The sequence below is a fragment of the Nannobrachium achirus genome (genome assembly GCF_963921795.1).
Source record: "Nannobrachium achirus genome assembly, chromosome: 16".
Classification (NCBI taxonomy): domain Eukaryota; kingdom Metazoa; phylum Chordata; class Actinopteri; order Myctophiformes; family Myctophidae; genus Nannobrachium; species Nannobrachium achirus.
Window position 1 is genome coordinate 16,440,346 of NC_137823.1, and position 11,384 is coordinate 16,451,729.

General features: G+C 40.9%; 3 protein-coding genes across 6 annotated transcripts in view; all 3 read left to right on the plus strand.

Moving 5' to 3' along the window:
- Window positions 1-3,665, plus strand: part of LOC308300396 (C-C chemokine receptor type 5-like) — a 16,154-nt gene extending 12,489 nt beyond the window's left edge. For all 4 annotated transcript variants that reach the window (XM_080744218.1, XM_080744215.1, XM_080744217.1 and 1 more), the window contains one exon: window positions 672-3,665. In XM_080744218.1, coding sequence (XP_080600344.1) covers window positions 672-1,367 — 696 coding nt within the window. In that variant the 3' untranslated portion in view covers window positions 1,368-3,665. The remainder of the gene's footprint in view (window positions 1-671) is intronic.
- A 1,844-nt stretch (window positions 3,666-5,509) lies between these two features.
- LOC308300837 (C-C chemokine receptor type 8-like) lies at window positions 5,510-6,546 on the plus strand (the record flags this gene model as incomplete). The annotated part of the gene is made up of 1 exon (XM_080744734.1): window positions 5,510-6,546. The coding sequence occupies exon 1, from the start codon at window positions 5,599-5,601 to the stop codon at window positions 6,544-6,546; it is 948 nt and encodes a 315-aa protein (XP_080600860.1). The 5' UTR covers window positions 5,510-5,598.
- Window positions 6,547-10,048: 3,502 nt separating this feature from the next.
- LOC308300404 (C-C chemokine receptor type 5-like) lies at window positions 10,049-11,095 on the plus strand (the record flags this gene model as incomplete). The annotated part of the gene is made up of 1 exon (XM_080744227.1): window positions 10,049-11,095. Exon 1 carries the CDS (start codon window positions 10,214-10,216, stop codon window positions 11,093-11,095), a length of 882 nt encoding a protein of 293 aa, XP_080600353.1. The 5' UTR covers window positions 10,049-10,213.
- Window positions 11,096-11,384: the final 289 nt, after the last annotated feature.

Genomic DNA, 11,384 nt, shown 5'->3' on the forward strand with positions numbered 1-11,384 from the left:
TTAGAATTTTCTGATAGAACAAGTCTTGTCTTCCAGGGGTCCCTGGCACAAAACCTTTTCAGATGGGGGTCCTATCAATTTGGGGGTCCTTGACATTACTTGGAGTGCTCTTTTTTCACTATTAATCAAATCTCCTTGACAAAAAAATAGGTGATCTACAAACTCGCAACTCGTAACATGCGTTGTGAGCAAAAAGCAATTTTTGGCAAACATTCCTCCACAGAATAGGAATGCTGCATGCAGGGTACAAGTGTTAATCGCTTTGTCAGGTACAGTAATGCCTATGACAAGAACCAAAAGACAATGAACACTTTATTCCTCTATTTATTTGATTCTGCTCTTGATGTTGATCAATATAATAATTGAAGCATTTCGGGATTCTTCGGTTAAAAACTGTGTTGATGCTGAAGTACCCTGCTTTGTAAAACTTTAACCATTTAAAACTTGGATGGTTGGATCATATGAATGCAGAATTCTGGAATTGATCCTAACAATTCAGAAAAGGTCTGAAGCTGTGATATATATCTGCTTTTGTCCCATTATCACATCATTATGGAGCTGCTAGATTTTGGTCCCAAACGTTATGTGAAGTGACTACCCAATTGTCCCTTTGAGACTATAGTCATCATTTCCTTCATGCACTCATTTCTAATTCTCTCTACTCTCACCAGCTTCGTTTCTACAGCGGGACCTTGTTTGTCACCTTGATGAGTGTGGACCGCTACCTGGCCATCGTTCATGCTGTGGCAGCCATGAGGGCCAGAACACTCTGCTACGGAGCTGTGGCAAGTGTTACTATTTGGGTCATATCAATTATAATGACAATTCCTCAAGTGGTATTTGCTACCATGGTGGAAGAGTACGACAATAGCTCCTTGACATGCCAGAGCTTGTACCCAGATGAGACGGCGACGCGGTGGAAGATGTTCCGAAACTTTGGAGAGAACACAGTGGGGCTCTTTGTGAGCCTTCCTATCATGACCTTCTGTTATATGAGAATCCTAGTTGTGGTGCAGAGGTCCAGGAATTCAAAGAAAAACAGAGCCATGAAACTGATATTCACCATTGTTTGCGTGTTCATTGTCTGCTGGGTTCCTTACAATGTCATAGTCTTCCTCCAGACTCTACAGCTGTTCGATATCCTAAATAACTGCCAGGCCTCACATATGATCAACTCTGCATTGACTGTGACAGAATCCATTGCACTGGCTCACTGCTGCGTAAATCCAATAATCTATGCCTTTGTGGGGGAGAAGTTTAGAAAGTCCCTGACGGGTGTGTTGTCTAGATACAAACTCTTCAAGCAGTTCAGCAGGCAGGATGTTACCAGGTCAGAAAATGAAACCTCCAATACACCTGTGAGTTGATGTGTGGTGTTATTACCCTGGCCAGGGGCATCACAAGGGGTAGGAAAGTTGGACTGAGTTACCGGGGCCCAAGGTGGAGGAGCCCTAGTAACTTTAGCTATTTTTGAAAAGTCGTGAAAATGTGCGCAAATCTTTGAATATAGCCTATGTATTTTTTAAGTGAACATTTGTAACTCAAATTTTGCTTCTGGGGGGTCCCTGGAACTAAATATTTTGAGATGGGGGGGGGGGGGGGGCATCGCTGACATGGAAACATAGATTTCTTGGCACACATTTTCACGATTTTTCAAAAATAGCAGATCTACAAGCTTGCAGCTTGCAACTCTGTGAGCTTGTATATCTGCTATTTTTCAATTGTTAACATTCATGGGGGGGCCCGCAGTGAATCCTTGTACCCAGGGCCCAGAATTTGGTGTGACGCCCCTGGTATTACCCTGGCTGGCAAGCTGAGAACTGAAAATATGATTTGTACAAAGTTTGTGAACCTTTTATAATTTTCTATATTTCTGCATCAATGTGACCCTAGCTGGTTTGACAAGAGGCTAAAAAAAATAATAATCTAAAACAAACCGCAGCAGGTGAACCTACAATGGGAGAGCAGGAATTACCCAGTAGTGGAAAAAGTATACCCATTTTTTACTTAAGTAAAAGTATCAATAGCCTACTGCAATGTAGAAATACTCTGTTACGAGTCAAAGTACCAGTATTCAAATTTTACTTACTAAGGCTGCCCTCACACCAAAATACCTATGAGAGTGGAATCCGCGTTCCGCCAATGCATTTCAATGAGAGTGAAGCAGTTTCATGCCAGCAGAGGATTTCTGCAAAAAACGCTCCCTTATCATTGAAATGTATTGGAGGAACGCGGATTCCACTCTCATAGGTATTTTGGTGTGAGGGCAGCCTAAAAGTACAAACGTATTTGTATCAAAATGTATTACAGTATTTTCTGGACTATAAGGCGCACCTGACTATAAGGCGCACTGTCAATGAATGGTCTATTTTCAAACTGTTTTCATATATAAGGCGCACCTGACTATAAGGCACACATAATAGACGCTACTGTTGCGTTATGCATCAAACAGATGGAGCTGTGCTAAAGGGAATGTCAATGTCAATGAATGATCCATATATAAGGCGCACTGGACTATAAGGCGCACTGTAGTTTTTTGAGAAAATTAAAGGCTTTTAAGTGCGCCTTATAGTCCGGAAAATACGGTAAAATACAAAAAGTAGAAAGTAGTCTACTCATTATGCATAATGTCCCATTTCACAACTTTTCAAATGTATAAAATGTCAAAGAAATCTTTTGAAAATACTGTAGCAGATCTACAAGCTCACAATGTGTCAATGCATTGTGAGCTTGTAGATCGGCTATTTTCAAATGGTCGAAATGCATATAGGGCTGAAGTGGGTAATGTATGTTTTGTAATAATAATCAAAATCTACAAAGTAACTAGTATCTAAAGTTTTCAAATAAATGTAGTGTACTAAGTGTAGTAAACAATATTTGCCTCTGAGATGTAGTGGAGTAGAAGTAAAAGTACAGAATACTGGTAATACTCCAGTAAAGTAAAAACTATCTCAAAATTGTACAGTATTTGTGTAAACACACTTAGTTACCGTACACCACTGGAGCATGATGATGTGACCCTACTCACTAACTCTGGTGTGCAGTAACACTCACGGGATAACAACCATAGGGTTCCAACACAGCATGTTTATAGGTCATAATTATGTCGAAATATAGAACATTCTAAAGGGTTGACAAACTTTCAAGCACCACTTGTACAGCATAGCACATACTGTACAAGTCCTGTTAAGGCCTCTCCATACTTCGACCGAAATGTTCGGTGAGTTGTGTTTTCCGACGTGCAAATTTCCGAACTCTCGTTCGGTCCAATGCTTTTCAGAAATCCTGAGGGATATAATTTTATGGTAGAAAAGGACCTTTTGACCGAAAACGGCGGTTTCGGTCAAAGTATGGAGAGGCTTTTAGTGTGAATAGGAAATAGACCTTTTGTATTCAATAATGTATATCTTAACTTTATGTTGTTGTTGTTTAACCTTTTGGTATTTTCTATTTTTGTATACATATTGTACATATATAATTAATTAGAGCTGAGTCCTTTCTTAAAAGGGGTAGACCTATTCCTAAGTGTTGAGAGTGATGACTAGGCATGTTTACTGACTTCTGTATTTCATTATCACACTGAGGAAGACGTGTTTGTGGTTTGGCTGTGCCTATCTGTGAATAAAAGTACATGCAAAGGAAACGTGCTGGCAAAACACCTTTTTTGTTTGGGGTCAAAGTGATCTGTTCACTTCAAATCAAGCCAAACAGATGGGTTAGGGTTGTGTAAAATAGTTAAGCCCTGTCCACACTTGTGATTTGTAATGCAACAAGTTGCAACTGCAACAACTTGCAACAGAATCCCCAAACCACAACGACCTGCAATGGGTTAATTCCGCTGCGACAGGTTGCAAGTTGCAACATTAAATAAAGTCCACCAAACAGCATAAAACCATCTGGAGAAAATAGCGAAATGATCTGGAAACCTATGATATTTATCAGCTGTTCGGTTCAAACACCAGCAACAACCTTTAAGTTACTGATTGTAAAGACGCGGTTGAAAAGACAAGAGGACCCCAAGAAGGAACTACATTTCAGGGGAAGGAACCAACAAAAAACTGTGAAAAGTTGCATCAACATCTGCTATTTTCAAAATAACTTGTTTTTGTGGTCATAACATTTCACTTCTACACACAAGCAAAAATACTACTGTAGATGGCTAACAGAACTGAACTGGACATACAATAGATTAAGATCTCTTTGCCTTCGCATTGTATCTCAACACAGCACAGTCAGTGATGGACGTAACTACAAGCATTCATATGCTTCTGATGAAAGCCACAGCAGTTACAGGAAACAATTCGCATTTCAACAAACACACAAACCATTGGTAGGAGGGGGGGGGGGGGGGGGGGGGGGGTGCACATGTTGCAAGTGCATCTTTGCACGTTCCACTTTGTAGATCTTTAATTTGAGTAACATTACATGCATGTACCGGTATCTATTCAAAATAAGCATATAATTCTTGTATGAAGATTTATGGGGCATGCATTGCATGATGTAACGGAAACATTTACTCCACCTTCCAGCATTTTAAATGCATTCAAACATAACCTACAGTATAACACACATAGATCAACCCAGTGGTTCACAAACTGTGGACCCCCCTCCCAAATAATTTGTTGGGGTCCCCAAATGATTTGCTTAATAATGTGCAAAGTCGTTTTCTCACTCAACAGTAAACAAACCAACATACAGTATAAGTGTATACAAGGTATCTTCACATTTTCTCAAGTGGTCTGGAAAGTTTGAGAACCCACCTGGATCAACCCACCATAGGAAGTGGTAATACTAACAACGTATTCTGCAAGCGCATGCAGATACACAATAGAAAGTTACAAAGCTCAACTGAATTGGAGAATATCTATTTGTTTTGGCCTGGTAACTTGACAGAGCACATCAGTCAATGATGGACAACACCTCAATCTATTTTATCAACAGCAATGCCAGGTGAGACTTTTCACTATTGTTTGACTTTAAAGGGATATTTCACTTATAAATGTTTGGGGTCATTTTCACTCTACTCTGGCTTTTGTGTGCACCCCAAACTGTTATTAAGTTGCTTGATTCAGTTTTTAAATATTTGATCATACTTTTTGTCTGACACGTCACACGCCCCTTCCTATACAAACCCATTGTAACTTCAAACTTAATTTTAACCTTAAATTCATTTTTTATCTTTAAATAGAGGTGATGAAAATAGAGAGTCACACTCAAAAAGCACTTTTCAGAATATATCTCTTATTATGAGTCTTATTATTATTATTATTATTAATATGTCCTACCTCTACTCATGTTATCTTATTCTATTGTTTTCATGCCTAAACAGACCTGATCATGTATACTCAAACCTTTGTTTATGAAAATGCACCTAATCCCTACTCTTATCCCGCAATTTCTCTCTCTCTTAGCTCACCACCTACCACTGAGGAATACTACGACTATTCTGACTACCCCGATATAGACTACGGGTTGTGTGTATACAACCGTCATGGGTCCTACTTTCTCCCACTGCTCTACTCCATCTTCTTCATCCTGGGTTTTCTAGGAAATGTGCTTGTCCTCTGGGTCATATTCTGTGGGGTGCGTCTCCGCAGCATGACCGATGTTTGCCTCTTCAACCTGGCCTTTGCTGACCTTCTGCTAGTATGCTCCCTTCCCTTCCTAGCCCACCAAGCCCGGGACCAGTGGCTGTTTGGAGATGTCATGTGCAAGGTGGTCCTCGGTGCTTACCATATTGGCTTTTACTGCGGGATCTTTTTCATCACCCTGATGAGCATTGACCGGTACCTGGCTATAGTGCTGGCAGTATATGCACTAAAAACACGAACACGTGCCTTTGGAATGATTGCAGCTGCTGTTACATGGGTTGCTGGATTTCTCGCCTCGTTTCCTGATCTAGCTTTTCTTCAGGTACATAAATCAACAATTCCATACTGTGCTCCTTCATACGAAGACACCAAGATGGACAATTATGCCACAGCAGATGCATACACAAGGTCAAGGCACTACTGGAGTATCTTCAGCCTTTTCAAAATGAACATTCTTGGCTTGCTGATTCCGATGGTCATCATGTGTTTCTGCTACAGCCAGATCATTTGGAGGCTTGTGCACTGCCAATCATCCAAGAAACATGCCATCCGTTTGGTCCTTGTAGTTGTAGCCGTGTTTTTCTGCTGCTGGATGCCCTATAACGTTGTGGCTTTCTTCAAAGCTCTGGAGTTAAATGGAGTCTATACAGAATGTGAAAGCAGCAAGGCAATCTTATTGGCTTTACAAGTCACAGAGGCCATTGCTTACTCTCACAGCTGCATCAACCCCATCCTGTATGTTTTTGTAGGGGAGAAGTTCAGGAGGCACCTCCTGAGGTTGGTGAACAGGTCTCCATGTAGGCTGTGTAAGGTTTTGAAGACCCTCATCCCTGATGACAGAATCAGAAGAGGGTCTGTTTTTTCACAGACCACCAGTGTGGATGAGAGGTCCTCTGCTGTCAGAAGAGGGTCTGTTTTTTCACAGACCATGGATGAAAGGTCCACTCCTGTATGAAGTGACAGTGTAAGCAATGTTTGAGTTGTATAGTCTAGTTACTCTATATTCATGCACTCACAACCTTTACTCTGGTGGGCATAATGTTTTACACAACAAATACATTCAGAAATCCTTCAAACTTGAAAAAAGGGACTTCTGGCTGGATAGAGTATGGCGCAGAACGCAGGATAGAGAGCTCCTGTAGAGGTTATTTATCGTTTTCTTTGTCACACTTATGAGTGTGGCAAACTTGTAGTGAGCAGTTTCACTTCAAATGATAAAAACATCCTGCTATTGAGAATAAGGTGCTGGCTACACGCATATGGATCTTTTTCAAATCGCACATTTTGTTGTGCGATTGGGGCTTGCAGCCACACAAAGCTGGAGATTTCGGCCGCTAAACCGGATCTTTTTGTAACCGGATAAACAAGTTAAGATTTTCAAAAATATCCGATTCAGTGGATCTGTGTAGGCATGGATTCTTTTTTTTTTACTAGATATTTTTGTCGTGAGGACCTAGATATTTTTCTATGCGGGTGTACGAAAATCTGAGTTTAGAAAAAGATCCAGATTAGTGAAGCCTTTGTCTATTAAAGAAATATGTATTTGCTGTACCCGCGGGTTGTAGTGCATGGCTGGATGCAGACCAGGCCTGTGACCTTATTTCCTGCCATATCCTTTATGTGGTATGCTGTATATACATGTGTATATATATATATATATATATATTTTTTTTCTTATTTCTTACTGAGAAAAATTTGAAACGTCTTGAATAAAGATAAAGTAAAAAGAATATGTATGTACAGTATGTGATTACTGTAGTCTGTATCTTGCTTAGATAAGAGCGTCTGCCAAATGCTTATTGAAATGTATAAAATTGTAAATAGTTATTTCATTCAATACTGCAAAGAAAGCTTTAAAAGCAGCTACAGTACAGTTAAGTATATGTTGATTATAGATTTTTGAATTTTTGCATGAATTATGATTATGACTTCCTTGTAAAATAAAATAAAAAGCAACACATTTGAACATCACACTGTTTCTTGTTTTAACTTAAAAGGAAAACCCTTTTAGCACTCTTAACCGCCACAGTGGAAGGAATGTGTGTGTGTGTGTGTGTGTGTGTGTGTGTGTGTGTGTGTGTGTGTGTGTGTGTGTGTGTGTGTGTGTGTGTTTGTGTGTGTGTGTGTGTGTTTGTGTGTGTGTGTGTGTGTTTGTGTGTGTGTGTGTGTGTGTGTGTGTGTGTGTGTGTGTGTGTGTGTGTGTGTGTGTGTGCGTGCGCGTGCGTGTGTGAGTGCGTGTGCGTGTGTGCACGTGTGTGTGTGTGTGTGTGTGTGTGTGTGTGTGTGTGTGTGTGTGTGTGTGTGTGTGTGTTTGTGTGTGTGTGTGTGTTTGTGTGTGTGTGTGTGTGTGTGTGTGTGTGTGTGTGTGTGTGTGTGTGTGTGTGTGTGTGCGTGCGCGTGCGTGTGTGAGTGCGTGTGCGTGTGTGCACGTGTGTGTGTGTGTGTGTGTGTGTGTGTGTGTGTGTGTGTGTGTGTGTGGTTATTTGCACATGTTGCAAATGTGGTTTTGCAGGTCCACTTAACAAACATTGCAAATATATTTTTGCATTCATTTTTCTATTTAAAACAAGTGCAATCCCTTTGTACATACAGTATACCTCATGTGTAGATTTATGGACCATGCATTGATGATCTCACACAAACATTCGCCGTACCTGTCTTGACTTACAGTGTTTTACATGCATTCAGTAGCCCATAACACATATCAGTAGCAAACCTATAGATCAGCCCATAGGAGGTGTTGTGTGGTTGCACTTCCCACAAGCAAAAACACATTGCATAACAGATATTACAGAGCACAACTGAACTGGATATGATATAGAAACATTGAGAATGTATTCCTATGAAAAATGAAAAATAAAAACGAAACATATATAGGTTTTTGTTTTGGCCTGGTATCTTTACAGCACAGTAAATGATGGACAGCACCACAAGTTATTTTATCAACAGCACTGTCAGATGAGCATTTTTACTATTGTTTGACATAAAAATCTACTATTTCTTTACTTTTAGTTTTTAGCCCATTTAGACCTGGAAGACCTATACACATGTCAAGCCAGGAACACCTCTGTGTGTAGTTGTTGCTATATATACTGTAGTATAGCATCATACTTTGGTCCGGATTATTAGAATCAGCCTCATGTCTAAAAGGGGGGTGATGATGATAAACAGAGATGAGACACATTTCCTGCGCAAGGTTTAAATGACTCAATCCCATAATATAGCTTGGAGAAAGAAAAAAAAAACATTCTTACTGTTCTGTTTCTTTGTAATATTAAAATGCTACATTTGCCCCCATGCCTTAGTTCTTCCTAATTGTCTCCACCAGCCCGAAGGCATGGCAGAGACTATTTTCACCCTGTATATACCGGTACACGTATATAGCCTACGTATGTTACTCGTACAGATTTTGTTCAAACAAGCAAATCGGTACACAGTAATCTCTATAGTAATTAAACCAAACAGGTCTGTCAGATTTGTCATATTCCATCCTCATTGGCTAAGATTGGCTTCCAAAGAGTGCCGGTAGGAGCACCTTTTTTTTTTTTTTTTAAGATTTGTTTCTGGGCTTTTTGCCTTTATTGGATAGGACAGTAGACTGACAGGAAATGGGGGAGAGACAGGGAGTGACATGCAGCAAAGGTTGCTCGAATCGGGAATCGAACCTGCGTCGCCGACAGGCATTGATGCCGAAATGGCAATGCCTATATGGTATGCGCCTGGTCCACTAGGCCACCAGGCGCCCCGGGAGCACATCTTCTAGTCTCTCTCTGTGTTTGATTATCTGAGTGGAGACAGTTGTGTGGAGGCTAGATTGTAGATTGGAGTCTCATCAGCCTGTATAAACTCTGCCCTGCCTTTCATTCCTTGCCTGATCCTAGTTAGTTGTTTTGCTCTATGGATCTAGAAACTGATCTAGAAACTGAAGTGACTTGCTGGCAGAGTTCTGCAAGGCTCCAATTTTTTGACTCTGACTTCTGTTCAATATCTACATGCTCCCACTGGCTCAGATTATGGACAACAAAACCAAAGCTATGCAGATGACCCAAAACTTGACATAAATGTATCACTGAGGGGACCAAAGTTCCAATACAAACACAGAGAAAATACATTGAACAAATCAACGATTGGCTGTTAAGCTTATCTGCTATGCAAGAACATACATTAAAAAAGTTAGAGCCCATTGGCGAAAAGTTACGGTATGAGGATGTTTCCACCTCGTAGCCACCATCTTCTTTGCTGCTGTTAGTCCAGCAAAGAAGATGCGCTTGTGTGTGCAGTTCAGGTGAAGCTGGGACATAATTTAAAAATAAACAAAGATGAAGAAGGTGAAATGTAGTCATGCTATTTTATAGGCCTATGTCGTTTTTAACTTATCTAATACACTTTTCATTACAACACTGTTCTTATCATCCAATTTCTCTCTCAGCTCAACTGCTGTCAGTTCAGAAACAACAGAATATTATTATGAGGACTATGGTGATGGCGACTACGGATTGTGTGCATACGATCGTCATGGGTCCTACTTTCTCCCACTGCTCTACTCCATCTTCTTCATCCTGGGTCTTCTAGGAAATGTACTTGTCCTCTGGGTGATATTCTGTGGGGTGCGTCTCCGTAACATGACCGATGTTTGCCTCTTCAACCTGGCCTTTGCTGACCTTCTGCTAGTATGCTCCCTTCCCTTCCTAGCCCACCAAGCCCGGGACCAGTGGCTGTTTGGGGATGTTATGTGCAAGGTGGTCCTCGGTGCTTACCATATTGGCTTTTACTGCGGGATCTTTTTCATCACCCTGATGAGCATTGACCGGTATCTGGCTATAGTGCTGGCAATTTATGCATTAAAAACACGAACGCGCACTTTTGGAATGATTGCAGCTGCTGTTACGTGGGTGGCTGGATTCCTTGCCTCGTTTCCAGATCTAGGTTTTCTTCAGGTACAGGAGGCTCCAAGGGATGATACAACAATGTTATTCTGTGCTCCTTTGTACGAGGACAATGCAGCAAACAAAAGGCACTACTGGAGTATCTTCGGCCTTTTCAAAATGAACATTCTTGGCTTGCTGATTCCGATGGTCATCATGTGTTTCTGCTACAGCCAGATCATTTGGAGGCTTGTGCACTGCCAATCATCCAAGAAACATGCCATCCGTTTGGTCCTTGTAGTTGTAGCCGTGTTTTTCTGCTGCTGGATGCCCTATAACGTTGCTTCTTTCTTCAAAGCTTTGGAGTTATATGGAGTCTATACAGCATGTGAAAGCAGCAAGGCAATAACATTGGCTTTACAAGTCACAGAGGCCATTGCTTACTCTCACAGCTGCATCAACCCCATCCTGTATGTTTTTGTAGGGGAGAAGTTCAGGAGGAACCTTCTGAGGTTGGTGAACAGGGCTCCATGTAGGCTATGTAAGGTTTTGAAGACCCTCATCCCTGAGGACAGAGTCAGAACAGGGTCTATTTACTCACAGACCACCAGTGTGGATGAAAGGTCCACTGCTGTATGAAGTAACTTTGTAATGGTTGAGTTTTGTAGTCTGTGACATAGTCATACATGCACACACATATAAACACAAACAAAGTTAATGGAGAGATATACAGGGATATTATATATTAGACAGCCACTTGACTGTGACCACTATTTTGTTCTTTGCACACATGAACATTGTGAGCCTTATTTCACACATCTCTGCCTACTGTTTTTGCAGTTGAGCAATAGAAGTTAACTTACTACTGTAGGTCGTTGCCCCGCCACTCCCAATATCCTGACCTAGATCTTTATTGAATTGTATATAT